Genomic DNA, 25,996 nt, shown 5'->3' with positions numbered 1-25,996 from the left:
AATAAAGCAAAAAGCTAAATCAAAATGATAGTTAAAAAAACAGCCAGAAAGAAGAAGTGCCAAGCTTTCAGAAAAAAATAATTCCTTTGTCAATGCATTGAGTACTAATTATTACTCACGGTCAATGTCAGGTCTAGTGATACAATTAAACTATAGTTTTTTAGTAGGTATTTAAGCAAAAATGTTTGTTACAAAAAAAACTTGAAATTGCATGGAATGTCACATGATCAACAGATTCAAAGGAAATTACACAAAATGAATCATCATGTTTTGCTTGTTTTTTTCATATTGTCTAACATTCCATTTATTCCACGAACATTTTCGCCAGGGTACAGTTTATTTATTTTTTTATTTCAACAATATTTTACGAGGGTGGTTCATCCAGTCGAAGCTGATCATTAGGGACCCTCACAAAAATACAATATGACAAGACATAAACATGCAACAATTAAAATGGAATACAGTAGCCATAACACTAGTAGTACTGTACCTAATATTGCTATAGAATATATCCATGAAATAGTATAGCAAAAATGCAGTTTATCTTTCCTACAGTATTTTCGGTCTTAAGATTGATTTTATCGGTTATTGCTAACCAAATTGTTCAAGTACTGTATGTGACAAATACAGTACCATTATAATATAACACAAGATTTCATAAATTAAATTTTAAAATATAGTACATTATCACTTGATATACAGTACTGTAATTACTTATAATTTGTTGTGAATCAAAGTAAAACAAAATTAAATGATTATTATTATTATTATGGTTTTAATTTTAAAACCAAAGGCAAATTACTGAAATAATGAAAAAGCTGTATCATCAGTGGCTGGATCTCAGTGGAGATATAAAATAAAACAAGCAAAAACTTAAATCAAAACGATAAACAACATTTCAATTCTGACATTTATTATTTTATTTACTTTAAATATAGAAAATCATAATTTGTAATAATTTCAAAATACTTTAACTTTACTGTATATTCAGATGGAAATGGATGAAAACTTCACTTCAACCAAATCAGTAGAGTTCTACTTTTACTCAATGTGACATTTTGTTTTCTTTAATTCCAAATTTCTGTACGTGTTATTACTAATTTGAAATCACAGTGAATATCAAGAAGCACGTTTCTTGCTCAAATATCAGTTAAACATTTATCGTAATCCCTGGAGCCCTTTGTTTGCTCTGTACATGCAGCCTGCCATCATACTCATTTTCTTTATTCAGCAAGATAATTCCTACAACATTTAATCCAATATTGTAACTGTATCTTAAAGGAACTGTGTAAAAAAAAAGAAATGAAATTTCCTCAGAAATTCAAAGCATTCAAAATACTGAAGCTCTCTGTTTCCATAAGGCTGATTGTAGTGGCGCATGCAGCAGTCACCAGAAATCAAAACTTTTTATTTTTTTACTGTCAAGAAGTAAAATTGACGAAAAACAAAAATGTCTCTTAATTATATACAGTATTACTATTACATTTTAAAGATATTATATTTCTTTATTACTATATTTAATTAGTAATTATTTATGTTGTACTGTTTGCTGGCTAGTAGTACCACAGGACAACACAGTGTTTTTAGTTCGACCTCTAGACATTAGAGGTATACATTTGTTGTCTGGCATAAAATTAGTACTTTTCCAAGGATAACTGCCCAGGTGTAATACTTGTCCAGGTGTAATTGTCCAGTTATAATTGTCCAGGGATAGGGAGTAGTGGTCCTAGAAACATCACAGTTTATACAGTTTGTTTCGAGTAGTGTACATAATGTTACAGTAGTATAATACTGTAATAAACAATACCTGATTGCGTATGAAACTTGATATAGATTTATTATACTGTAATAAAGTCTTATTACTGTAGGAAGCTTATGACTTGTATTTTACAGTATTTTCCTGTTTATTGACCTTTACTAGTATGTTTGTGGTAGATCTTTGTCCTTGCAAAATGACTGCTAATAATACCACATTTCTTCTTCAGTCTGCTTTACCTGTACTGTACCTGTAAACAACACACTGTACTGTAGACAGTTATCAAATACTGTACATTTTGTAGTTTTATTTTAGTGAACTAGTCATATTTATTTCTGCCTGGAACATTTTCAAAACCCCTTCGTCATACTGTACACAGTTTTTAATTGTACTCTACACAGTATAAAGGCATTATGTTTTTTTATACAAATTTTGCCTAAATTTCAATTTAATTACTAATAATAATGAGTTTCTTAATTGTCGTTATAAAAAGTATATAAATGACGATCATTTTATTTTTAATTCTTCTGTAAAACCAACATTTTCTGATTAATCTTAACTGTACTGTATCCTATGCAATCTGTATAGTATTTCGTTCAATTAAGATTTCGATCTAAAAGAAATTTCTATGTCTGTAATAAGATCATCTTGTGTACCATATTAGTCCTCCTTTGACATCAATCACATTCTATACATCTACTTATTGCTGCTGTTTATCATTGATATATTGCGATTTGTTACTGCTTCTTCTATGTTAGACATTCCAGTGTTCTCCCGAAGCTTGTTTAACCAGCAAGATTTACCAGAATAAATTGGCTCTGAATGGTAATAAAAATGGTGTAAACTATATAAAGATATAAAATAAACACTTGTCGAAAAACGTCCTAACGTTGATATAGTGTTCTAAAGAAGACATTTCACCAAAAACACCTTTTCTTGCAATTTGTTTGATTTAAAAGTCTAAATCCCATGGGCTAAGTACTGTAGTGGGCCAAGCTATTAAACAAGAGCATCAGAAGTAAACATTAGTATTACAGTTTATGACATTTGATTAAGTTATTAATAATATTAGATATATCTAGAATTTGGTACATTGCTTAATTGTCAAGATTTTATTTCTAAATTGGAAGAACACTGTTGCATGTTTAAAAAAAATAAACATGGAGGTAAAAGTGAAATATTTCTCTTTGTATTCATTCCTATACAATATAGTATTATTTTTTTTACATGCAGTGAATTGTTTATACCTCCATTGAAAATACAGTGCAGGTTATACAGTTAGTCACAATATTTTCTAGTAGGAAATTAGTGGGGGTTTTCCATTAGGACACTGTGATCATTGTACTCATCACTGGCATTGTGTTTACATCACAATAGCATCCCAAAATAACAATGACAAACTAGATTTATGTAGGTTGTCATTTATATGCATAGTGTATTGTCATGGCAAAAAAGCCATGCTTAAGTCCCTATTGAGGAAGTATGCTTACCTTAAATCCTCTGTTTAAAATGTGACTTAGGGTATGGGTTCCTTTCAACTGATGGTGCAAAAACTGCAAGGTGGTGTAAAAGCTTTCAACCATGGATTATTTCTCCATGTTTCAACAAAAGCTAATTAACAGAAGAAATTCTTAATTAAAATATAAAAAAAAATATACAGAAAAAACTTCCTCTATAATAGTATCATATATCAATTAAAAAAAAACATGGTATTTTCTTTTTTTTAAATTTAATATTTCACCCAGAGGCGTTACAGGGTAATATCAGGTATAAGATGGAGCACCTGTTCTACATACTACTGTATCTATATACTGTAGGCTACAGTATACAATAAACAAACTTAATATTTTTAAATAAAATGGTATGTAAAATAAGACTAAATGTAAAAAACAATAGATGAACATAAGCTTAAAATGTTCTCATAGAATGGTATAACAGTAATACAATTGTTTAAAATTAATCTCTAAAATACAATTAATACATTTCATAATGTTCTGCATTTCATTTAATGAATTCCTCTCTTCGGAGAGATAGGCTATTGTTGGTTTTTATCCAGTTAAGGTAGCACTCATAGACTACCAACGCCACTGTTGGTTTGTGTAATTTGGTTAGTGCAAACCTGTATATTAATAATAATAGTAATTCATGTAATTTGATGCAGCATACAATATTCATATTTCTAGTTCTTTCCTAAATGGTCATTGTACTTTTACTAATTGATTTTACAGGAGTTGAACATAAAACAACCACTATCTTACTGGATGGAAAACGAGTCCGTCTTCAACTTTGGTAAGCAGTTTCATTCAGTTGTTCAGTTTTTTATGTAAAAAATAAAATTATTATTTATTATTATATCCAAACTTTATTCAAACATATAAATACCATACAGTATATGACTGCATGTGCACAAAATAAAAATTTATATTTAAACAATTCAAACTGTAATTTTCTGTCATTGATAATAATTATGCATATATTATTGGAGTAACAAAATATAGTTACTGTAATAAACTGCAGTAGAATAAATGTTGACATGATCCCTAAAATTATATATATCTATGAAGGCTTCGAAGCAACTTATCAGCTGATTTTAATATTAAAAGGTTATATTCATATTAAGACATCTTAGTTGGTCAAAGTATTTCTACTAAATATTATGAGTAACAAAGTTCAACACATCCGCCTTATTCAAAGGAAGTTATTAAAGCCTAAAACTGGATGTATTAAATTCCTTATATAGAAATATCAATAAACCATAAATATGTTTATTAAGGTAAATAAAGTATAGTAAAATGATACTGTATTTTTAATATTTAAGATATTGTTGCCCTGAACAAATTATTTAAAAATACATTTTGTTTAAATAAGTTATTGTATTGGTATATAATTAAAAGTTATTCACTTTGACCAAAAATTTGACATAAATATTACTGGAAGGCCATTTTCTTTCTGGTTAAATTAAACTGTTTTTGTTGTTGTTAATAACACTTCTTTGATTAATAGTATTATTAGTACTGTATTTTTTCATATAATTTTATATAATAATATTGTGATTGTCTTTGTAGGGACACGTCTGGACAAGGACGGTTCTGCACAATTCTTCGTACTTACTCAAGAGGTGTCCAAGGCATCCTAGTGGTGTATGACATCACAAACAGGTGGTCCTTTGATGGTATTGATAGGTGGCTTAAAGAAATTGATGAAGTAAGTAAAATGGACATGAAGATCAGGGTTATTGTTGCAGTACAGTAATTGTCTGATTTACTGCAGTAATTTGTTATTCATAAATGCAGTCTTTGACAATATCAGTTATATTTAATATAGTGGACAGGGAATAATTTCGTACACAAATTTTGATTAGTAATTTTGTTTTGCAAGTACATGCAATTTACTTCGGCGATTGCATAGAGATTGTTTGATTTTGTTTTGCTTTTTGCGATGCGATACTGCCGAAATTATTCTCTGGTGAAGCTGTAGCTTGGTGGTTAATTTAATGGAGCAGTATCTTGGAGGGTAACATGATTACCTTCCAATCCCAAGGTCCACGGTCCAATCGTAAACTTATACGACTCGTTCTATTCCACTCCCTAAGTCCCAAATGAGACTGAAATAAAAATTTAAACAAACATTTTTTAATGTATTTTTAAAGCATGCACCTGGAGTACCGAAAATCCTATTAGGAAACCGTCTTCACCTTGCGTTCAAGCGTCAAGTTACAACAATTGATGCTCAGCTGTACGCCTTAAAAAATGGTATGGCATTTTTTGAAGTGAGTTCCCTGTGCGATTTTAACATTCTGGAATCAATGACAGAGTTAGCTAGAGTTGTTCTGAAAAGAAATGGAATGGAACGTGTCTGGAGAACAAACAAAGGTAAAAGAAAAAATCTAATTTGTGTTAAGCTCTGTCTACACTATCAAACTAGTTTGACAAAGTGTGATGTGCCCAAATATGGTAGTGATATGTCCAAATATGGTAGTGATATGTCCAAATATGGTAGTGATATGTCCATATATGGTAGTGATATGTCCAAATATGGTAGTGATATGACATCATCATGTCCATATATTGGCACATCACATTTTTCGTCACAAGTTTGATTGTGTAGACAAGGATTTATGCTTCATTCATCATCACCACCTCTTAAGCCTGTTTCCCACAATCAATCAATCAATCAATCAATCAATCAATCGTTCCATTTTTAAAGCGCCATTCCAACGATTATTGCTCATAGCGCTGTCAAAAAGAAATCAGAACAAGTGAGTTTTTAGCACAAGTTTTCACAGAGTAAAAAAAATAAGTGCTAATCTGTTTATTAAATTTTTCAATGATTTTCATTTCTATCATGCGGTTGAGCTCTTTAATTTCATGAGTGCTCACGAACATGTTCGTTGTGACTCTTTCCTTAGCCGCAATTGGCTTTGCAAAAAGTAACTGTTCAAACTAAGCATTGAGGCAAAAAAAAAAAAAAAATACAGTAGACTACTAGGTTTTGTCGCAGAAATGGATTGGATTTGGAAGATGATAATATGAATATGCATACACATCCGCTAATGCTTTTTATTCGTGTAAATGAATTGGCCTAGTGGAACAAGCTTTAAAACTGACCATTTATACATTTGGTAATACTGTAGATTATCTTGCCCTTTGCACAATGTTGTTATCATTTATCTTCTAATGGGAAACAGGCTTTAAATCTGACCATCTCCTTTACATTTGGTAATAGATTATCTTGCCTCTTGCACAATGTTGTTATCATTCAATTCATCTTCTAGTGTGAAACAGGCTTTAAATCTGACCATCTCCTTTACATTTGGTAATAGATTATCATGCCTCTTGCACAATGTTGTTATCATTCAATTAATTTTCTAGTGTGAAACAGGCTTTAAATCTGACCATCTCCTTTACATTTGGTAATAGATTATCATGCCTCTTGCACAATGTTGTTATCATTCAATTCATCTTCTAGTGTGAAACAGGCTTTAAATCTTACCATCCATTCTTCTTTATACATTTGGTAATAGATTATCTTGCCTTTTGCACAATGTTGTTATCATTCATCTTCTAATGGGAAACAGACAGACTTTAAATCTGTCCATCTATTCTCCTTTATACATTAGATTAGAGATTATCGTGAGTCTTGCAGAAATGTTTCATTCATCCTCTAGTTTCCCTGTTATATTATTAGTAATCATAAAAATTAGTACACCAATAAACTTATAATTTTGATTTTTTTTTTCAGTATTAAGTTTGCAAGATTTCTGTTGCCGAGTAATAGTGAACTGTACTTGTACCTATGCTATGGAAAAATTACCTTTACCGCCAACGCTCAGATCACGTCTTAAGTCATTCGCAGATGCTAACCACATGCACCGGTACATGCTACCGCAAACCGACTTGCGCTCGAAGAAACGGCGCACGATTCTCAACCCTTCAGATCCCCCTTATTCACAACGGAAAAGCTGTATTATTTCATGATACTGCTGGCGTTAATTAAGTATGTACATAGTTTATCTAATGAGAAGAATATTTAGAATGGAAAACTGAAAAGTGTGCTTCCCATGTCAATATTGTCCTACATCAGTAAATTCATTTTTTACTGCAGTAATTTAATTATACATCTTTAGCAGTAATTGAAGTACAAAGTAAATTAAATATATTTAATGTTGTAGTTGTAGTTTGATTACTGCAGTTACTATATTATAATTACTGCAGTAGAATTATTTGGCATGATCATGTGCGTTTAAGACTATTTGAGTTTTCTGTAATTCATTTGATAAAACAATTTGTGTTTGGTATGAGAAATGGAGCTGTTTAATTAGGTGTCCTTGATTTACCCTTATACATAACAAAATGGCATGGGATTAACAATGTAATATTTTATACTCCAGAAATGATATAAACAGTTATTACTGTATATCAAGTTTCTCAGTTTAGCTGTGCCACAAAAATGTATCCCCTCTCACCCCAACACTCTCGCCCTGGAGTTTTCAGAATTTGAATTTATCCTCAGTAAGCAAGGCATTAACATTGTAACCTTAACAGGCCTAAGCTGGCTTATATTCATAGTCAGCATGGAGGTGTATGTATCTCTATGTAAAAAACAAAGTGTGCGACCTGTGAGTAATAGATTCTTGTTTAGTTTTTGTACAAGCAAGATTGTTGGTAAGCATTGTACTAGTAATGTATAAAAAACAGTCACTTTAAAAACAACGTGAAACCTATGACTTTGATAGACTTTTGATATTGTATCTGCTAAATTGGTATTAAATGTTGTTAATCTGGACTGTAGCCAGCTTTGGGAAAGGGAAGAGGTAGAATAAGAAAAGGAATATATCTTCAAGATTCAAGAAATTTTATTGGTCCACTTTAAAATGTGGGTTTGTTTGAATTCTTGTCGAAAATATAATAAATAATCTACTTTAGTATTTTAGGACGTTAGATAAAGGACTGGAAGAATGTTGAATCAACCACTATAGTCCTGATGATAATGAACGTAACCATGCTTAAAAGATTCCTCCTTTGTCTACTCTCCCGAAACAAAAGCTTGATATTGTCAGCATGTAAAGTTTAGATGATACTAAATTCTTCTATTAAAGATTGTACTTTGTCATACTCGTCCTGCGATGTGGTCTTTTAGTCCTTCAGTGCACTCAATACTTCTCTCTCCCGTTGCTTGGCTACAAGTCTATGATTTGTATGTACCTACCCATGTCCACAGTTATTACTGCGTCAAATCTATATACTGCAGTAGTTTTTTTGTCAAACAAAACTGTACAACATTACTGATTTTACAAAAATGGGCACAAAAAAACTCCAACAATGTGTTATTGTAAACTGTTTAGTAACTACAGTATACCATGGAGGTATATTATGGTGTATACTTCCATGAGTACGTACTGTATACATAAGATATTCATCAAGAAAGCTACAAGTTACTACACAGTGCAGTAAATTTAAATTTGTCACATTTGTTTTGTGACTTCCTCCAGTGTGTTGTGTCATTTGTAGTTTACTCAGTGTTGACTAGTAAATGCCTTGAGAATGTCTATATCAATGGTGCCATAGATTGTTTCAGTATATATCGTTTATAGAATTTCTTACATGGTACTTTTCAATTCAGCAGTTCTTCAGAATTAAAATATAGTTAAGGCGATTTTTAAAGCAACAATTTACATGGTGGATAGAGTGGTTTTATAAACAGCATGTGGTTCTTAGCACTAGAAGTATAAATGTGAAGATATGATACCCCATTATATAAAAACCTTACACCTATTTACTGACTTTAATGAAAAACTATTTTGTTATATCAGTCGCAGATGCTACGTAAATTTCTCCAATTTATGAACAAAATTGCCATAGTATATTTTGAAATTTAAGCCAATTTGTAACAATTAGGTTTGTCCAGGAGAAACAAATAATTTCTGAAACGTCCCTTGCTTACCCACTAAAAGTATGTATTGGTGACAATGTGTTAGGATAGGGGATGGGTTTAAACATCTCAGTATATAGGTAACAGCAATGGTTGTAAAAAGTAATGCAGTCAACTCTCCCAAACTCAGACACCATTGGGCTGGCCCAAAAGAGTTTTGTTCCTTAAGTCTGTTTCTTCCCCCGAATGCATGTTAAATAAGGAAGAATTTTGGACCGTAGGAAAATTTTGGTTTTGGGGGAATTTCTAATTTTATGGTTCCAAGAAAGTTGACTAGTAATTTTCTAGATTAAATTAGTTGATTGTAAATATATTCACTAAACTTGTATTTTTTGTATCTAGATATTTCATCGACGCTTATTGTTAGTTATGTATGCCATTCAAATTTGTTGTATGGAATTATTGTGTCATATTTTCAAAAGAATATTAACATACTTTGATTTGATTTCCATGGAAGCAAGTAAAATAATATTTATATACGCTAAAGCTTTGTCTACACTATCAAACTTTATGTGACAAAAAAATGTGATGTGCCCATATATGGACATGATGATGTCATATTACTACCATATCTGGGCATATCACTACCATATTTGGGCACACTTTTTTTTGTCAAACTAGTTTGATAGTGTAGACAGAGCTTTATAACCCTTACTGGCAATATAAGTATTGTTTAAATAAGTGTGCTGCAGTAACTGCAGTTGGAATTGTTTCCATGGTTCTTTAATGGAGGTGTGTGATCGAAAGTCAAATAAACAGGAGTATGTATTCATCATAAGCCAACTATTGGTTCTCAGAGCATATTAGTATTCCTATCGTATTTATGTTACGTGCCAGTAATGTAATTCAGGGTTGGGGGTGGGCGGGTATTTGCCTGTTTAGTATCTTATTTAAAAATTATTTTTACAATTCTGTAACACAGTATCACATGATGTCACATGTGTTTTCTGTATCATAGGCCATAAGTCCTACTTAACTTTGACATAATATGCAGGTGCCACATATGATGCAATGTGATGCTGTATTACAGAATTTACGTATGATACTGGTCATATAATGCCATATAATACAGTAAAGAGAACCAGGTGTTATTTTAAATGTTCAACCCTTCTTTGACTTTGTGTTTAAATGTAAATATGAAAAGTTGTTTTATTTAAAATAATCTTTATATAAGTTAACAATTAAAATAATATTTTGACTACATTATGTACAAATCATGTGACATGAAATGTTGTAATACTTTAAAAGGTAATTATCGATTTGTTTTTATAGAGAAAAATTGATTTCTAATGTGGAATAAGCATAGAATATTTTTTGATAAACCTGATATTTATATGATTTTATGGTGTTATATATTAATGAGTTTACGAAACAGAATGGTTTTTTGCTTTCCCTTTTGTTCCTGAAGATCCCTTTTCAAACTAGAGACCAGTTTAGTAAATAAGCCTTAACTAGCTGGCTCTTAATGACTCTTAAGCCCCCCCCCCCCCCCACCACTTTTTGTAACTCTAATCCCCCTTTGCCCCTATAAAATCCTAGTGTAAAGCTCTGTCTACACTATAAATAAAGTGTCAGATTTTTTTTTTTATATAAAGTTTGATAGTGTAGACAGAGCTTAATAAAGGTAACTGACAATTGAAGGTGCTCAGTAAACCATGATCACACCATCAGTGTCCTCATACCATACAGTTTCGTAAACTCACTATTGATGGTAAATTATAACAGAAATAAACCCATTTATCAAGTCACTAATTAGCAACATGATTTTCTTATGTTATCATGTTATCATCATTCCTTTCATATTAACTATATAACTACAAAATAGTGGTCTTATATAAAGCTTGATATCCACATGGATGCAACACAATGACATGTGTACAAAGTAAATTGACCAATCACAAAATGATTGGTCAAATTACTTACAAGTGGGAACCAAACTTAAACGGTGGTCTTGAGGAATGTGTTTTCACCACATCTTATGTATAACCTGTATTCTCTATTATTTTTTAATATATAACGTTTTTGCAATTGCCATAATAATAATATTATTTAAAATGATTATGTAATTTGTGATGATGGTGATGGAGTAATGATATTCTGTTCAATTTATAAGTTGAAATGTACTAGATTATTGAATAAAATGTCCGAAAGAAAAAAAAAACCAAAATGTTCTTTTCAAAATAATTTGTCATTTTGTAATTGTTAGTCTTTTAGTGCATGCAAACTATTATGTGAGCAATTTTGGATGTGGATGATGAATATTTGTTTTAAATGTACATTTGCTATAATATAAAGGATGAAGATGTGAGTGTGAACAGTGAAACAAAATTGGTTTTGTGGGGTTTTTTTGTTATCTGTTTTCTTTGTATTTTATGTGTACTAGCTTATTTAGCACATTTTGATTGGCTCCACCATTTACGGTTGAATGACTTAAGGCGGTGTGACCCTCCCACTTTACTAAAACCCTCCAATGAATGCAAAACACAGGGACTGTCTTTGCATTCATTGGTCCCTCATAGGCCGTATGGTCGCGCCAAATTGAACAATTTAGCGCCGATCAAATTGGTGGGAACTGACTGATTATCTTTGTTGTTGTGCATAGGCCTAGGCTACATCTGGGTGGTTTTTGCTGATCCTACTGTGTTTTTTTTGCATTAAATTATGGATTTCACCGGATCAGTGTCTACTCCAATGAATATTACGTTACCACAACCACATAGTAAGCCTAGGAAGAGAGGACAAATACAGGTGAGTCAAACTGCTGTCACGTTATAAATAGCCTAGAGGCTAGGCCTAATGAATAGGATACGGCCGGGACTAAAGTACAGTAGGCCTAACGAGCTAGGCATAGGTAGGAGGACATCCATCCCAATGAATAGCCTAGACCTATCTAGCAAGGTTCTTCTAGCCTAGGTGGGTAGGCCTAGCTAACTTGACCAATTTTATTTTAGGCCTGTGAATTTTATATTTAATAATATTCAAAATAAAACAAAAGCTTTTAATTATTTTTTGTAGGTAATATTTGGACCGATGTTTTCTGGTAAAACGTAAGTACAATGTACATATAATTATTTGATAAAGTTAAAAACTGCCCATGTATGTCAATGATGTCATACTGTGTAGTAGTACAAATGTTACCACCACAAACAACTTTCTGATCATTTGAACGTCAAAATGTATGCGTAAATGATACCTTTCCTACTAATATTCATATTGGCAAAATTCCATGTTTAATAATAATTTACATTTCTTTATAGAACTGAATTAGTAAGAAGAATCAAGAGATATCAAATAGCAAATCATAGTTGCCTTCTCATTAAATATATCAAAGATGATAGATACAGCTCAGAAAATATATCAACTCACGACAGGCAAGTACCACACTTAAATGGATTACATACATACTCAAAATTGGCCATGTAATTTTAGAAGCCAATATATCTACCTAATTTATACTAATCAGTTTAAAACTCCTAAATTTTTGATCTAACCCCTAAATAATCGATCTAACCCCTAAATAATCGATCTAACCCCTAAATAATCGATCTAACCCCTAAATAATCAACCTAAACATCTAAATAATCAACCTAACCCATAAATACACTGAATGTAGCTCTCTAAATAATCTTTTCCACTCAATAAAAATGATGTACCTGATTTCATTGGAGGTCATCAACTATGAATAGTCACCAGATTAAACACAGCTTTAAAAAACAATTTTTGTATTATTAAAATTGTTTGCAGAATGTGAAATTATGATGTGTGTATAATCTCTGGTTAATCTTTTGATTTCAGACATACTTGTCCAGCTGTGGCAGCAGACAGACTGTATTCGCTATTAGCGCAAGCTGCAAGTTATGATGTCATAGGAATTGATGAAGGACAGTTTGTAAGTCTTTATAAAAATCCTGATTGCATAACATTTCCAAAAATGATATCTTTTTATCAATATCAATCATATTTATCCTAAGTATCACATTACAATTCTGGTGCATCTACATTTCAGCTTTTAGCATTTTATACATTACTTACCTCATCATTTATACCTAGAGAATGTTTTGTTTGTTTGGGTTGGTAATACCCTTTTCACATCTGCATTAAACGTGACAAGTTGTAACACGGTTTGATATCCCGACTTATTACATGCTTTCACACATACATTTGCGAAACTAGTGAAAACTCTGGAGAAAGCATATTTGCTATCTGATTACTACAGTCCACTCCGCCTAAGTCGAATTCGCGTTGAGAACTTGAGCGGAGTTTTGTGGGTACCCATTTTGTGCTAGACAGATGGCAATAAACAATGGATACCGATTTCGAATAAGAACCGAAATGTATTTATTATACGTTTTCTTATTGTTACGGCTTAAACCATAAAGAAAATACAGTTTGTCATTGCCTATAAAGGAGGCTCAGCATTTATTAGGCCTAGCTAGCTAAGCAAACTCAATTCAAGAAGGCTCATCGTGTGGGCCGCGATCGCGACAGGGTCTACTAGCCGTAGCGCGGCTCGTTAGTGAACCTAGGCCTAGCATTTTTTTTTTACAAATCTGTAAGTCGAAGTTCGCATAACTCAAATTTTTATACCAGTCGCATTAGATTTGACTTAGGCGCAGTCGACTGTATTATGATTGGTAGGTTTAATACCAGGGCAATACATGCGCACGGTAACAACTCTGAACAAAAACAGGCCTCTCATCGGTGTGTTTTTCTTTCGAGATTTCAAAGAGGTCCCCTGTGAAATCTTAATTTTCCACAAAATTGTATTCGCATTATGCAAACCTGGTTGCAGACGTGAAAAGGGTCTTTGGCCAGTGACTCAACTTGGCCTAAGTGGCGCAGTTTTGGGCGTTCCATACCTGGAATATCATCCTTATCATAATCATTGTGATCTTCCTATTGTCAATCAATGTTGCTTAAAATATTTTCTTTTTTTTATTAGTTCACAGACTGTGTAAAATTTTGTGAAGAAATGGCAAATCTTGGTAAAATTGTAATAGTTGCCGCACTGGACGGAACATTTCAACGGAAGGTACATAATAAGACAAAGGCGTCAATTTAGAGTACACTCCTAAACTGCCCTTGAGGAGTGTGATTTACAACACACTTAAATTTGGTAAACTTCTACACAACAACATACAAACGGCACACCTACAGTGCAATTTGTAGTACACCTACAATTTTAAAAAGAGAAGGCCTGATTCCGTATGGACTAGCCTCTATATATATTCATTATGAACTAGCCCGAATAATGTACCTTCATCATTCGAAGCATTTTAAAGATGCAATGATTTATTTTGCAGGGTTTTGGAGAGATCTTGAATTTAGTACCATTAGCTGAGAATGTGATAAAGTTAAATGCTGTATGTATGAATTGTTATCATGAAGGTTCTTATACTAAAAGGATTGGATTAGAAACAACAGTAAGTAATGTTAATAATATTATTAGGTTAATCTATCCCGAGCACTCGATTTCACAATTATAGGCCCTCAGCCTCTGCTATTTCAAATCAACTAAAACATGCGTTTTTCTGAACAGGTTGAAGTCATTGGTGGTGCCGATAAATACATGGCCGTGTGTCGAGATTGTTTTAATTTGCCACTGTCCGAACATAACAAAGAAAATATATGCACACCTGTAGGCGATGAGAATGAAAAGAAAGCAAAAGTGAATGGGAGGAAGCTATTTGCACAAAGGAATGATGATATGGATAGTCAAGGAAATTCAATAGAACACTGAGTGTCAATTTAGCATGCTTGTATGAAATGCAGAACACCTTTAAAACCCAAGTGTCCCCTTAATAGGGGTATTCCTCCACTGAACATGGAGTATCCCTCCACTGAACATGGGGTTGACTATAGTGTATATATAATATATATTTTCCCTTGTTCGTTTCATGGGGGAAAGTGTACCCTTAATGGGGGTCTCCCAACTGTTTTACTACTCTCAGGAACTTGGTTGCCTGCCCTACATTTTACAAGTGTCAAGATGTTTCAGAACAGTACAGCAATTCAGCCTACCTAGTGTTACGAATTGTATTTTTAATTTTTTTAAATAAATTTTATTCTACAATTCATCAGCTACTACATTATGGTTGCTATTGCTGAAATTACTGCAGTAACTGTAGAAAGATTTTTTAATTCTATGCAACTTGCTCAGGGATATGTGTACATATTTTAGAATACATGCTGTACACAGCAGTGAAAGTACAGTACTGTACTTAGTAATGATTAAATGTGGTGAGTGGGGAGCTTTTAAAAAAAAAATACTACATATACATGGTGCCAAGTTCTATTTTATTAAAGTATTTCCACTTAGTATACTATATCAGAAAAAAATTATTCAAAAATGAAATTTAGATTTAATGGTAGCAATATAGTTGTATATTTTAAATTATCAGCACTAATCATCTAATTAAAGACCAATTGCATAGTTAAAATATTAAGCACAGTTTCTGTAGGATCTACATTTTACGTTTTTATGAAACTATTTGTGTTAATATGTAATTACTGTATGTTGTTTTTTGTGTATTTTCCATTCAGGAAAAGTGTTTTCAAGGCCTAGCATTATTGTAGCCTTAGTTATAAGATCATGTTGGAGATATATTTAAGGCAAGTCAACCTAGATGTTACATCAATACGTACAGCCTTTGATCTATGCCTTAAAGTAAGTCAAATGTAGGTCCTATACTGTGTTTTATTAATAATTATTCTACTTAAAGACCAAGTCTACGAAGCCTCTGGTCGCAAAGTGGTCTTTAATTAGATTAGTGGTATTTTTTACAACTGTAATATATGTTTAGTTTGAATTTAATAAATTACTGTATATAGAAATAATTCAAAATGAGGTTTCATTTTTGCTTTCAAACCAAACAAACGGCGGAAATAAGTGCGTAAGTATGTTAATTTAATCCAATGATCTTTTGTTGATAGATAAATTGCACAGAAATTAATATCAACCACCTTTAACCATCATAATATTAACACTTAGATTTAGGAGTAGCTAAAAATGGTGGCTAAAATGACAATTATTAACTACTTTTTTAAATCTATTTTTGACAGACAATTATGTAAATGCTCTGTTAAAAATCCTAGATGTGCCACACTGTGTCTTAATTACTTTAAAACGGATATAAAAATGTAGAGAATAAATTATTTTGACAAGGTGTTGTGCTCGCATATGGCAAAGTATAGAGTGTTGGTAGAATGGTTTGCAACCGAACTGTAACAGGATTCCCTCTTGAATTCTCCTGCAAACATTATTTTATTGAGTTGGAATGCAGTATTATGTTTATTCTATACTTTAAAGCTCTGTCTACACTATCAAACTAGTTTGACAAGAAAAGTGCCCAAATATGGTAGTGATATGACATCATCATGTCCATATATGGGCAAATCACATTTTTTGTCACATAAAGTTTGATAAAGGTGTAGACAGAGCTTTAGAGACCATGTCAAAATTATTGTTACTGCAGTAACAACCTGGTTATATAGCAAGCTTTTTGGTGCAGTCGTACACACATTTTGGCACACATGGCATTTCATACATATAATACTTTAGCTGGAATAAAATTTACAGACTTAAATAAAAAAGTCGACTGGTGTCTTGTAAACGAATACACAATGACTACAGACAATAACTAGATACTATGGCCAAGTTTACCTCATAACCTGCTACATTAAAACAGACTAAATGTTATTGCAGCAAAATTGGTAGAATAATTTTGACATGATCCCTATCCATAATAAGAACTCATTATTCTTCAACACTATACCCTTTGCCATCATCAAAACTATCAAGGACTATTTGTATCTTCTTTATTGCTAATTCTATATCACTTTTGCTTATGTTTTGATGCACAACAGCGCGAATTGTAGTCTTGGAGCCAGGAAACATCTTCAAGTTGACATTACAACCAAGCTTGCTTTCCTCATCCTCGGTGACCCTGGCCATTGCCTGGCAGATTGACATCGGGTTGATACCTTTATTAACCTTAATCATGACCATGTTGCTGAGGACATCTTCTAAGCAAACACTCAAGTGCTCGTTTTTAATGTCAAGAACTCCTGTAACAATAAACACAGATTTTGTAAGCAACTTTTATTTAAGTTAAGCTCTGTCTACACTATCAGACTAAATGTGACAAAAAAAATGCGATGTCACACTTTTTTTGTTAAACTAGTTTGATAGTGTAGACAGAGCTTAAGTTAACATCCAGTAAGCAAATTTAAGATTTGAGTAATTAAGGGTCGGGTAGTAGATCGGGTAAGGTGTGCTTCAAGACAGTGGTTTAATACATTAATCTAGTTTAGTTGATGCTAATCTAATAATATGAATATCTCTTATTGCGTTACTTTCATCTTTTTTTTATTTCAGAATACTAATCTATAATATAAATTTTACTATAATATAAGTGAGTTATACCCTTGTATTGATAATTCCACCTATTCTTAACTAATTAACATTTTCTTTAATTAAATACCTGTTAGTAAATCCTTACCTTGTGCAAGTCTTTTAGCATTATCATGATCCATTTTGATCTTCTCTGTTGCTCTGTCTAGGCCAAGCAATGCAGCTGCTGCTAAGATTCCAGCCTGTCTCATGCCACCTCCAAGAACTTTACGATGCCTTAAAGATCTATAAAAAGTAATGGTAAGATTCACTTTAGATTTTAAAGTTTATAGATTTATCATATTTTTGTGTTAGATCTTTCATGACATTTTTCCAGAGATCATTAAAATATCTGTATATAATTCTTTATGTTAAACTATTCATGAATACGTACTGTACGTGTACAACCAACTCATTTTACCTCAAAAGCTGAAGAACTTCGGCAAATCGCAGACCAAGGTTACTAATAGGGGGCGCTGTTCTACAACTAGCAAAGTTACAGTACTCCTAGCAACCGCTAACATCTAGTCATTGCCAGATGAATATTTGTTGGAAACAATTCGAAGCGTTGCACACATACATATTCATGAATGGTTTAACATAAATAATGATAATATATACAGATAGTTAACATAAAACCAGATGAAAGCATTTTTCAAAGGTCATTAAAATATGGAGAGCATTTAATTATTGAAGCTTGATTTTATAATCATTCAATTTATTTTGAGTAGTCTGAAGAGTAGATTTATATTCATGATAAAAAAATTAACTAACCTGTCTATAAACGCTTTGCTGCCAGCAATTATTGAACCGACAGGCGCTCCCAAACCCTGTTACCAAAAGTAAAAATAATCCAAACTAAATTGCATGTACTGTAGATATACAACATACAGATTAGTGCGGTGGTGGATCCAGTGTTTTAAAATAGAGGGGGTTGAGGGCCTAGAAATTGTTAAATGGAGTGCTATGTCCTATCTTTAGCATTGAAATTGCTGCCCCCACAATTTCTGGATCTAGCTAATGTAGTGTATGACTGCTATACAGTATAAAGTATAATAGACATATTTATAGTCATAATTTATAGTCGCATAATGTAAATAAAAGTTGACATTTAAATATGGTGCCTAACCCAGTTATACTTCAGGGAAACATGCAATAAATCAACGTAGCTATGCTCACGGCCAACAAGGATACATAACATTAGGCCTCTACATAGGTCGTGGTCTGCTATAAATCTATACACAGTGTGAAGCTTAACCCTCTTATAAATCACTGAAACTGCCATAAATAATGTAGCTATGATCACTCCAACTAAGCTACACAAACACATAAACCCAAATGTTTCAAGTACAATTACCTGGATGTTAAACAGGAGTAACTTTAACAAGGTGGTTGAACCCACAAACTAATGTTGTTATCTTATCTGTAACTTTATTGTATTGCGGTACGGTCTCACCATACTTTCAGTATTAGGACACGGTCCCAGAGGATATAGTTTAGAAATAGTTTATTAGAACATAGACTAACTTAATTATGGTATGGCTTCGATTATCACCAACAATTCAAGTGTTTAAGAATAGATAAACCATTTTGCCACGTAGCATGGTTGTTAACATCCTACATCCCACAATCCTGGGTGCAAATCTTGAATCAAGACATCTTCGTAGCTAAACAAATGCCACTGCATAAGCCTCATAACAGCATGGGTCAGATGTTTAGCCCTAATCTGACATCATTCCAGTATACTCAGTACACTGAGAACAATTATTCTCAGGTAGGACCTGCATATCACCAGCCTAGCTTTAATACCTAGACCACCAAGCTACTTAATAGTGTACTTTAGTTAAATTATCAAGAATGAACTTTGCTTTTATTCTGTTATTGGTGATTAAGCGTTTTGTTAGATTTTGTTTTGTCATTTTGCCAAAATCCTCCTCCTCTAAATATAAACAAAATAAACAAACCTTTGAGAAGCACATGGAAATTGAATCTGCATATTGGCAGATATTTTGAGGTGTTGTATCCATTGCAACAGCAGCATTCATCAACCTAGCACCATCCATGTGGACTGATAGATTATGTTTGTCTGCCACCTTACGTACCTAATGAAATACATTAAAGAACATTGTTGTTGTGCTAATGTTTTGCCATTGAACATTTGAAACTTATTGATTGTAAAGCTCTGTCTACACTATCACACTAGTTTGACAAAAAAAAGTATGTGCCCAGATATGGTAGTGATATGCTTAATATGGTAGTGATATGACATCATCATGTCCATATGGGCACATCACATTTTTCTGACATAAAGTTTGATGGTGTAGACAGAACTTCAGACATTTTGAGATTACTGTATTATATTTCATAATTAATAGTTGATCATTTTTAAGGCAATATTTTCTTTTTCCTTCTCCAGTCTACTGTAGATGTATAGAATAGCATACCATAAAATTTAGATAGATATAATTACTTACATCTTTCAGAAACTGTAGAGGGAGTGGTTTACCCCCATATGTGTTCTCTACGCATATTAGCCGCGTGACTGTTAAGTGTACATCATCACTTCGGATCTTGGACTCGGCTTCATCGATATCGAACGTCCCATCCTCTTTGTTTTTGACAGTTCGCGGGTGGACTCCTGCAAGCTAAATGAGTGTTCATTTGTTACTTTATATGAAGGTAACACACATCTACAAGTGCTTATATAAAAATCAATTCTATACCTTCTGCGAATATACATTAAACTGCACTAAAAGGCACATGAAAATAAGTCACATTATAGGTGCACAAACAAAAAATGGTGCAGTATTTTGTTATAATTGACACTAATAATACCTGTGATATTCCACCTTGTTCCCAGATAAATATATGACTTTGATCGCCTAGTATGACCTCTTCTCCTCGTCCAGGACAGTGTGACATTACTTACAAAAGAAAGATAGAAATCAGTCAATATATACATAGATTAATCAAAGGTGGGATAGCAGCAGCATTTCATTTTACAATTTTTAGGCCCTAGGCCTTCGTCATTCAAGATCCTGGATCCACCGCTTATTAGAATATTTTTGTGGATTTCAGACTCTAAATGCAAGGGCTTTGGTTCGAATCATGTGTGTGCCATGTCATATGACATCACAGCACACAAACTTGATCTCTGTATGAGAATTTATATAGCTATATTACATCATTAATTCTTATAGCGCATATAAGTAGGCTAAGTCTGGGTTCCAGGCAGAGTTTTGACTAAATATTAGTAAAAAGATAAACATTTTGGCACATGGCATTTCATACGTATACTACTTGAGCTTGCATTTTAAAAAAATAATTAAACATCGACTGGTGGATTAACATAAAAAATACAATAAATACAGACTTGGGGCAAGTCTAAAGTAGGCTTCCAATGCACATAAAGGAAAACCGACTGAGATAGCATCCTGTTGTTTTTGGGAATTGTCATTTCCTGCAGAACACCTATAAAAAGACTATTGTTTATATAGAGTACAATATTGTAGTAACAAACCTGAAATGAGGTTAGCCATTGTCCCTGAAGGTACAAACAAAGCTGCCTCTTTACCAAGTAACGAGGCACATCTTTCTTGCAACTCTGAAATCAAAATATTTAAAACAAATGAAATAAACAGATGAGCTACCTTTACCACCACCACCCCAGATGCTTATATCATCGCCACATCATCATCGTTTTATTTATATCACTAAGAAAGACATACAGTAATTGTACCAGGGTGATTTTAAAGTGTAGTTTAAAACCTTTCCTAGGACCATTCGTTCATAACAAACGTACAAACACCCTCTCTTATAAAAAAGATATCTTAATTATTTAATGCAACAATTTGTATTTACTGTTGACTGTAGGATCTTCACCGTAAACGTCATCTCCAACCTCTGCTTCCGCCATTGCTTTACGCATTTCAGCATCCGGTTTGGTCACCGTATCGCTCCTCAAGTCAATCACATGACCAGAATTCTACAGTGGTATGGTAAAAAAGAATTTAATTAGCTGGTAGTATAAACTTTTGTGACAATTCCTCTAAAAAATATGTTCATTGTTTTTAGTATAAAAAAGTATTAGTTTTACTGTTTTATAAGCAAGAACGTAAGGTAAGAATTCATAGACCATTTTGCATGTGGGTGTATATTAAAGTATTAAATTCTGGGTAATGCACTTTGTACTGCTTTCTTTCTTGGAGAAAATGTACAGTATACCCTTGAGATTAGCACTCTATAACAAGATCACTAATAACTTCTCCATAGGGAGCAAAGAACCAATCCTGCACATCTCTCTAGGGAGCCCAGAATGTACTATAGTATAGTACAGTATGCAGTGCAGTTATATAATCCAATAATTGGGATAAATATTTATGACACTGAGTTGGCACTAAGGGTTAAATTGTCATTTCCGTGTGGATTAAAAATCAAGGAAAGCAATAATTCATTCATAATATAAATCAAGATTATTTTTTTCTACGAACCATTCTTGTCAATTCAAGCAATATAAACAAGCCAGCAACCAACATATGTAATTAATAATCCAAGATATTCCAAAGGTTGACATTTGACCTCTATGGATCTCTGGCCCACTTTATAACTCATAAACTAGGTCAATCCCAGCTAGACCTTCGTTTCATATTACTACAGGGAACAGGATGTAGGTGAAAACAGAATAATTGAGTAAAAGGAACAATCTTGTATTAAATCAACTTTGATTTTTGTAAACCTACAAGTACAATATTTCTTTGATTTTTATTGTATCACTTTTTTTAAACATCACTGATAATATTATTTAGTCTAAGTCTTATAAAGTCCAAAGTGCTACAGCTGTTTGATTATTTCTTAGAATCTAAGGAAATAACAAAATAAAGTGATGGGTTTCGTCTGTCCTCACTACCCTCACAACCAGACTAGAAATTTCAGCTAAACATACGACATGAGGAAAGGACACAGCCGCAAGTAGAGTACTGACCAGCAGTGGCTTCTCTGAATTTATCCACTGACGTTGGTCAAATTTTTTTGCATTGCATTCTAGTGAGAACTAAGCTTTAATCACCCCACCCCAGACGTATTTCTGAAATGAAACATCATGGGCTACCCCAGGAGATGTACAGACTGGTAGAGTTAATTATAGTATAGTTTTTATTTAATTCATTCACTTGGATTTAAAAAAAAACTTACTTTAAAAAATAGAGGAAATCTTTCCTCCATGCTTTAAATAAACTGTATACACTATTTGTACTTTAACAATAACATCTGCTTCATTTATCCCAAGGCTATGTAAGTTAAATCCTAAACTGATTCCAAATGGTAAGCATTACCATAAGTAATTCTGCATACCATACTTAGCAACATTCCTTACTTAAAGTATTATTGCTAAAACTATAAGCTTTAAAAATGATTCTGTATCCAATAATGACCATGAAAAAATGAATTATGTGGAAATTAATATATGAATGTAAACTGTGCATACTAAACATAAAAGAATTTTCTTACAGTAGTACTATACATAAGTAATATGTACATATATAAAATTTTTCATTTTGCATGTAAAGGATTGATTTAGAATGCATGCATTTAATACTTTCTAGAATGTATGTTGTTAACATATCTTACTAAAACTACATAAATCACATTAATACACAAGACATTATAAATGATCATGCTATAATATAATAAATCAGCACATTTCTGAAATCTGGGTTGTTGCTATATCCAGAATCTTGCCACATATTCTCCATTGAAATTAATTGGTAACAATATTAACATGCACAGATTTGTATTACATATAGCACCAGACAGAGTAGAGCATATAAGAGGGACTTTTACAACCCCAAAATTTGCATTTTCTCTACCTTGGATCTTATATTTCTCTACCCTGGATGTTATATTTCCCTACACTGGATGTTATATTTTCCTACTCTGGATCATATATTTCCCTAACCTGGATGTTATATTTCCCTACCCTGGATCTTATATTTCCCTACCCTGCATCATATTTCCCTTCACTGGATGTTATATTTCCCTACCCTCTGGATCTTATATTTTCCTACCCTGGATCTTATATTTCCCTTCACTGGATGTTATATTTCCCTATCCCCTGGATGTTATATTTCCCTACCCTGGATCTTATATTTCCCTACCCTGGATCTTATATTTCTCTACCCTGGATCTTATATTTCCCTACCCTGGATCTTATATTTCTCTACCCTGGATCTTATTTTCCTACCCTCGACTCTGGATCTTTCATGCAAATTGTAGCAAACTATAAAAAATCATGCAACTTGGTTAAACTCACCAGCGCAGCAGGAACATTATGGTAACAACAAATACCAGACAGTGACAGATTGTGAGCTGAACAGGATGGTGCATAAATACGTGTGGGGTCCGCTTGAGGGCGGAGTGGGGTGCCATGCAAACGAAACAAACGTTTAAGCTGATTGGCTATGAAGAATCTTGGCATCTTCAAAAGCTTCTATTAACTACAGTAATAATTTTGGCACACACAATTACTGCAATGTGAAAAGCAAAAACAAGTTTTTATAGGTTTTATCAGGGCTTGAAATTCACCTTCATCTATCAAAATTTATTTACCAAAAAAATTGCTTGCTAGTTGGGTGATTGGTCAATATTCTGTTGTGTTTTTTAACTAGCAAAGGTTTACTAGTAGAAAGTGAATTTCTAGCCATGATTGTATACTGTATGATTATGGAGTATTATATGGTATGATATTAGTATAATTTATTAATCACAAAACGATCACAAAAGCAACAGAATGGAAAATATATTTAAAACTACCTGCAAAATTATGACAACATAAGGAAATTTGAAATATAGGTCAACAATGTGCAGGATTTAACATAGGTCACAAGCATTGCTACTTATCATCTTCATTTAAGTACTAATTTACATAAGTGATTAATATGGTTGAATATAATATTATTAGATCACAATAAAAACAGTACTAAATTATTTAGTGTATTATTGTGTATTGTGCCATGCATACATTTCGTATTTAATCTAAAACATCTAATACTAATTTATGTTAAACATAGACATACTAATGTTAAATAATTTATGTTAAAAATGTAATAATTTATGTTAAAACTGGAAATACTAATATTAATTTGTGTTAAAATTGGAAAAACTAAGAATTACATGGAAATACTAATAGTTTAATGTTTAAAATGAAAAACTACTAAATGTATGTTAATAATAGAATTACTAATGTTAAAAAATTTACTAACAATAATAAATTAAAGAGAATTTTATATTATTTAAACAAATCACCGTGGTGATGACTTGTGGTAAAATCACGGAGAAAGCAGATCAGGTCACCTATTTTTTTTTTCAAATGTGGTCTACTTTATATTAATGAATCATATAATATGTTATAATAACAGTGAACTCATAAGGAGATTTTCTGATTCATATTATTATATTGCTATTAAATTGTTGAGCTACCTTTATAGAAACTAACACTTATAAATTATAATTTTTGTACATCAACATAAATATATATATTATGAAGGGCTATATTGTATATATACATATTTAGCAGTTTATATCAGCTGTTGCTTTTACAGATTTTTTTTTAGCTTTTTCAACTTTCGTAAGTTGGAAAAGTTCTCGAAAAAATCTGTAAAAGCAGCAGCTGATATTATGAACTATTTAAAAAATTGCAAAACGTTCGGCATGTGTCCGAAATGTATAATATATATTGAAAAATAGTGAATAACAAATCTCATTTGTTTTTTTTAATTTATTTTTGATGCTCAGGGATTGAGTTTGTGTAATATTAAATATTTAGTACATTAAAGGATTAAATTGTCTACTTGAAAATACTTGTGTAACAACAAAGGTGTTAAATTGACAAGGATGTAATCAAATTTACTTAGTAGAAATTATAATAATATACAACAATGATAATTATTTTAATGTTGGGTCTAGACCGACAGTCAGGCGTCAAATTTATTTAATACTCAAATGCAATGTCATTATTTGCTGCCACATGTCATACTATTACTATACACAAAAAGCTCTACAGTGAAAATAATAATTCATAGTTTAACAGAGAAACACCCGTCTAAATATCTAATTTCAGACTGATGAGCAAGGGATAATCTACTAACACTACCCATCATGATGATGTGTGTGGTACCAAAGGTGGTACCTCATCATGGTGCATCCTACCCATCCGCCATCTCCCCATAATAAAAGGTTCAACGGACTTTAAAATGCTAGCATAAACATTATTCTTACCTCGGTTCCTAAACTGTACTTTTTCGTTGAATCCATAATAATATTCTGAATAAATAAATTAATTTAATAATGTTTAAAAATGAGTGAAATACAAAAACAATGCTGCAATGTAACTGAGGAAATTGATCACCACCTCTCACACTCAC

At 32.3% G+C, this 25,996-nt stretch overlaps 3 protein-coding genes and 1 long non-coding RNA gene across 6 annotated transcripts in view; 3 read left to right on the top strand and 1 right to left on the bottom strand.

The window, feature by feature from the left end:
• The window catches only part of LOC144840808 (ras-related protein Rab-40C-like), an 11,790-nt gene extending 1,126 nt beyond the window's left edge, over positions 1-10,664 (top strand). Inside the window, exons 2-5 of the mRNA XM_078696850.1 lie at positions 3,985-4,045; positions 4,822-4,960; positions 5,406-5,628; positions 6,998-10,664. Of these exons, the coding sequence (XP_078552976.1) occupies positions 3,985-4,045; positions 4,822-4,960; positions 5,406-5,628; positions 6,998-7,233 (659 nt within the window). The 3' untranslated portion in view covers positions 7,234-10,664. The remainder of the gene's footprint in view (positions 1-3,984; positions 4,046-4,821; positions 4,961-5,405; positions 5,629-6,997) is intronic.
• The window catches only part of LOC144840817 (uncharacterized), a 19,402-nt gene extending 2,665 nt beyond the window's left edge, over positions 1-16,737 (top strand). Inside the window, exon 2 of the long non-coding RNA XR_013611959.1 lies at positions 16,616-16,737. This is a non-coding gene — a long non-coding RNA (uncharacterized LOC144840817). The remainder of the gene's footprint in view (positions 1-16,615) is intronic.
• LOC144840811 (thymidine kinase, cytosolic-like) lies at positions 11,669-16,354 on the top strand. The gene is made up of 7 exons (XM_078696852.1): positions 11,669-11,935; positions 12,203-12,234; positions 12,445-12,558; positions 12,983-13,076; positions 14,130-14,219; positions 14,491-14,610; positions 14,727-16,354. The coding sequence occupies exons 1-7, from the start codon at positions 11,849-11,851 to the stop codon at positions 14,925-14,927; spliced, it is 738 nt and encodes a 245-aa protein (XP_078552978.1). The 5' UTR covers positions 11,669-11,848; the 3' UTR covers positions 14,928-16,354.
• On the bottom strand, positions 15,449-25,996 carry LOC144840798 (uncharacterized). 3 transcript variants are annotated; one of them, XM_078696833.1, is made up of 10 exons: positions 25,851-25,996; positions 23,887-24,070; positions 21,441-21,564; positions 21,100-21,183; positions 20,415-20,503; positions 20,054-20,224; positions 19,544-19,681; positions 18,354-18,409; positions 17,689-17,825; positions 15,449-17,254 (listed from the first exon to the last, which is right to left on the bottom strand). In XM_078696833.1, exons 2-10 carry the CDS (start codon positions 24,049-24,051, stop codon positions 16,944-16,946), a joined length of 1,275 nt encoding a protein of 424 aa, XP_078552959.1. In that variant the 5' UTR covers positions 24,052-24,070; positions 25,851-25,996; the 3' UTR covers positions 15,449-16,943. The 3 variants fall into 3 exon arrangements, with proteins under 3 accessions (XP_078552959.1, XP_078552958.1, XP_078552960.1); XM_078696832.1 differs by having other exon boundaries at positions 23,887-24,100; positions 25,851-25,990; XM_078696834.1 differs by lacking the exon at positions 23,887-24,070 and having other exon boundaries at positions 25,851-25,990.

This window comes from Antedon bifida, chromosome 4 (assembly GCF_963402885.1).
Source record: "Antedon bifida chromosome 4, ecAntBifi1.1, whole genome shotgun sequence".
Taxonomy (NCBI): Eukaryota; Metazoa; Echinodermata; class Crinoidea; order Comatulida; family Antedonidae; genus Antedon; species Antedon bifida.
Note: the sequence above shows the minus strand (reverse complement) of the source record. Positions and strands in the feature narration are given on the sequence as shown.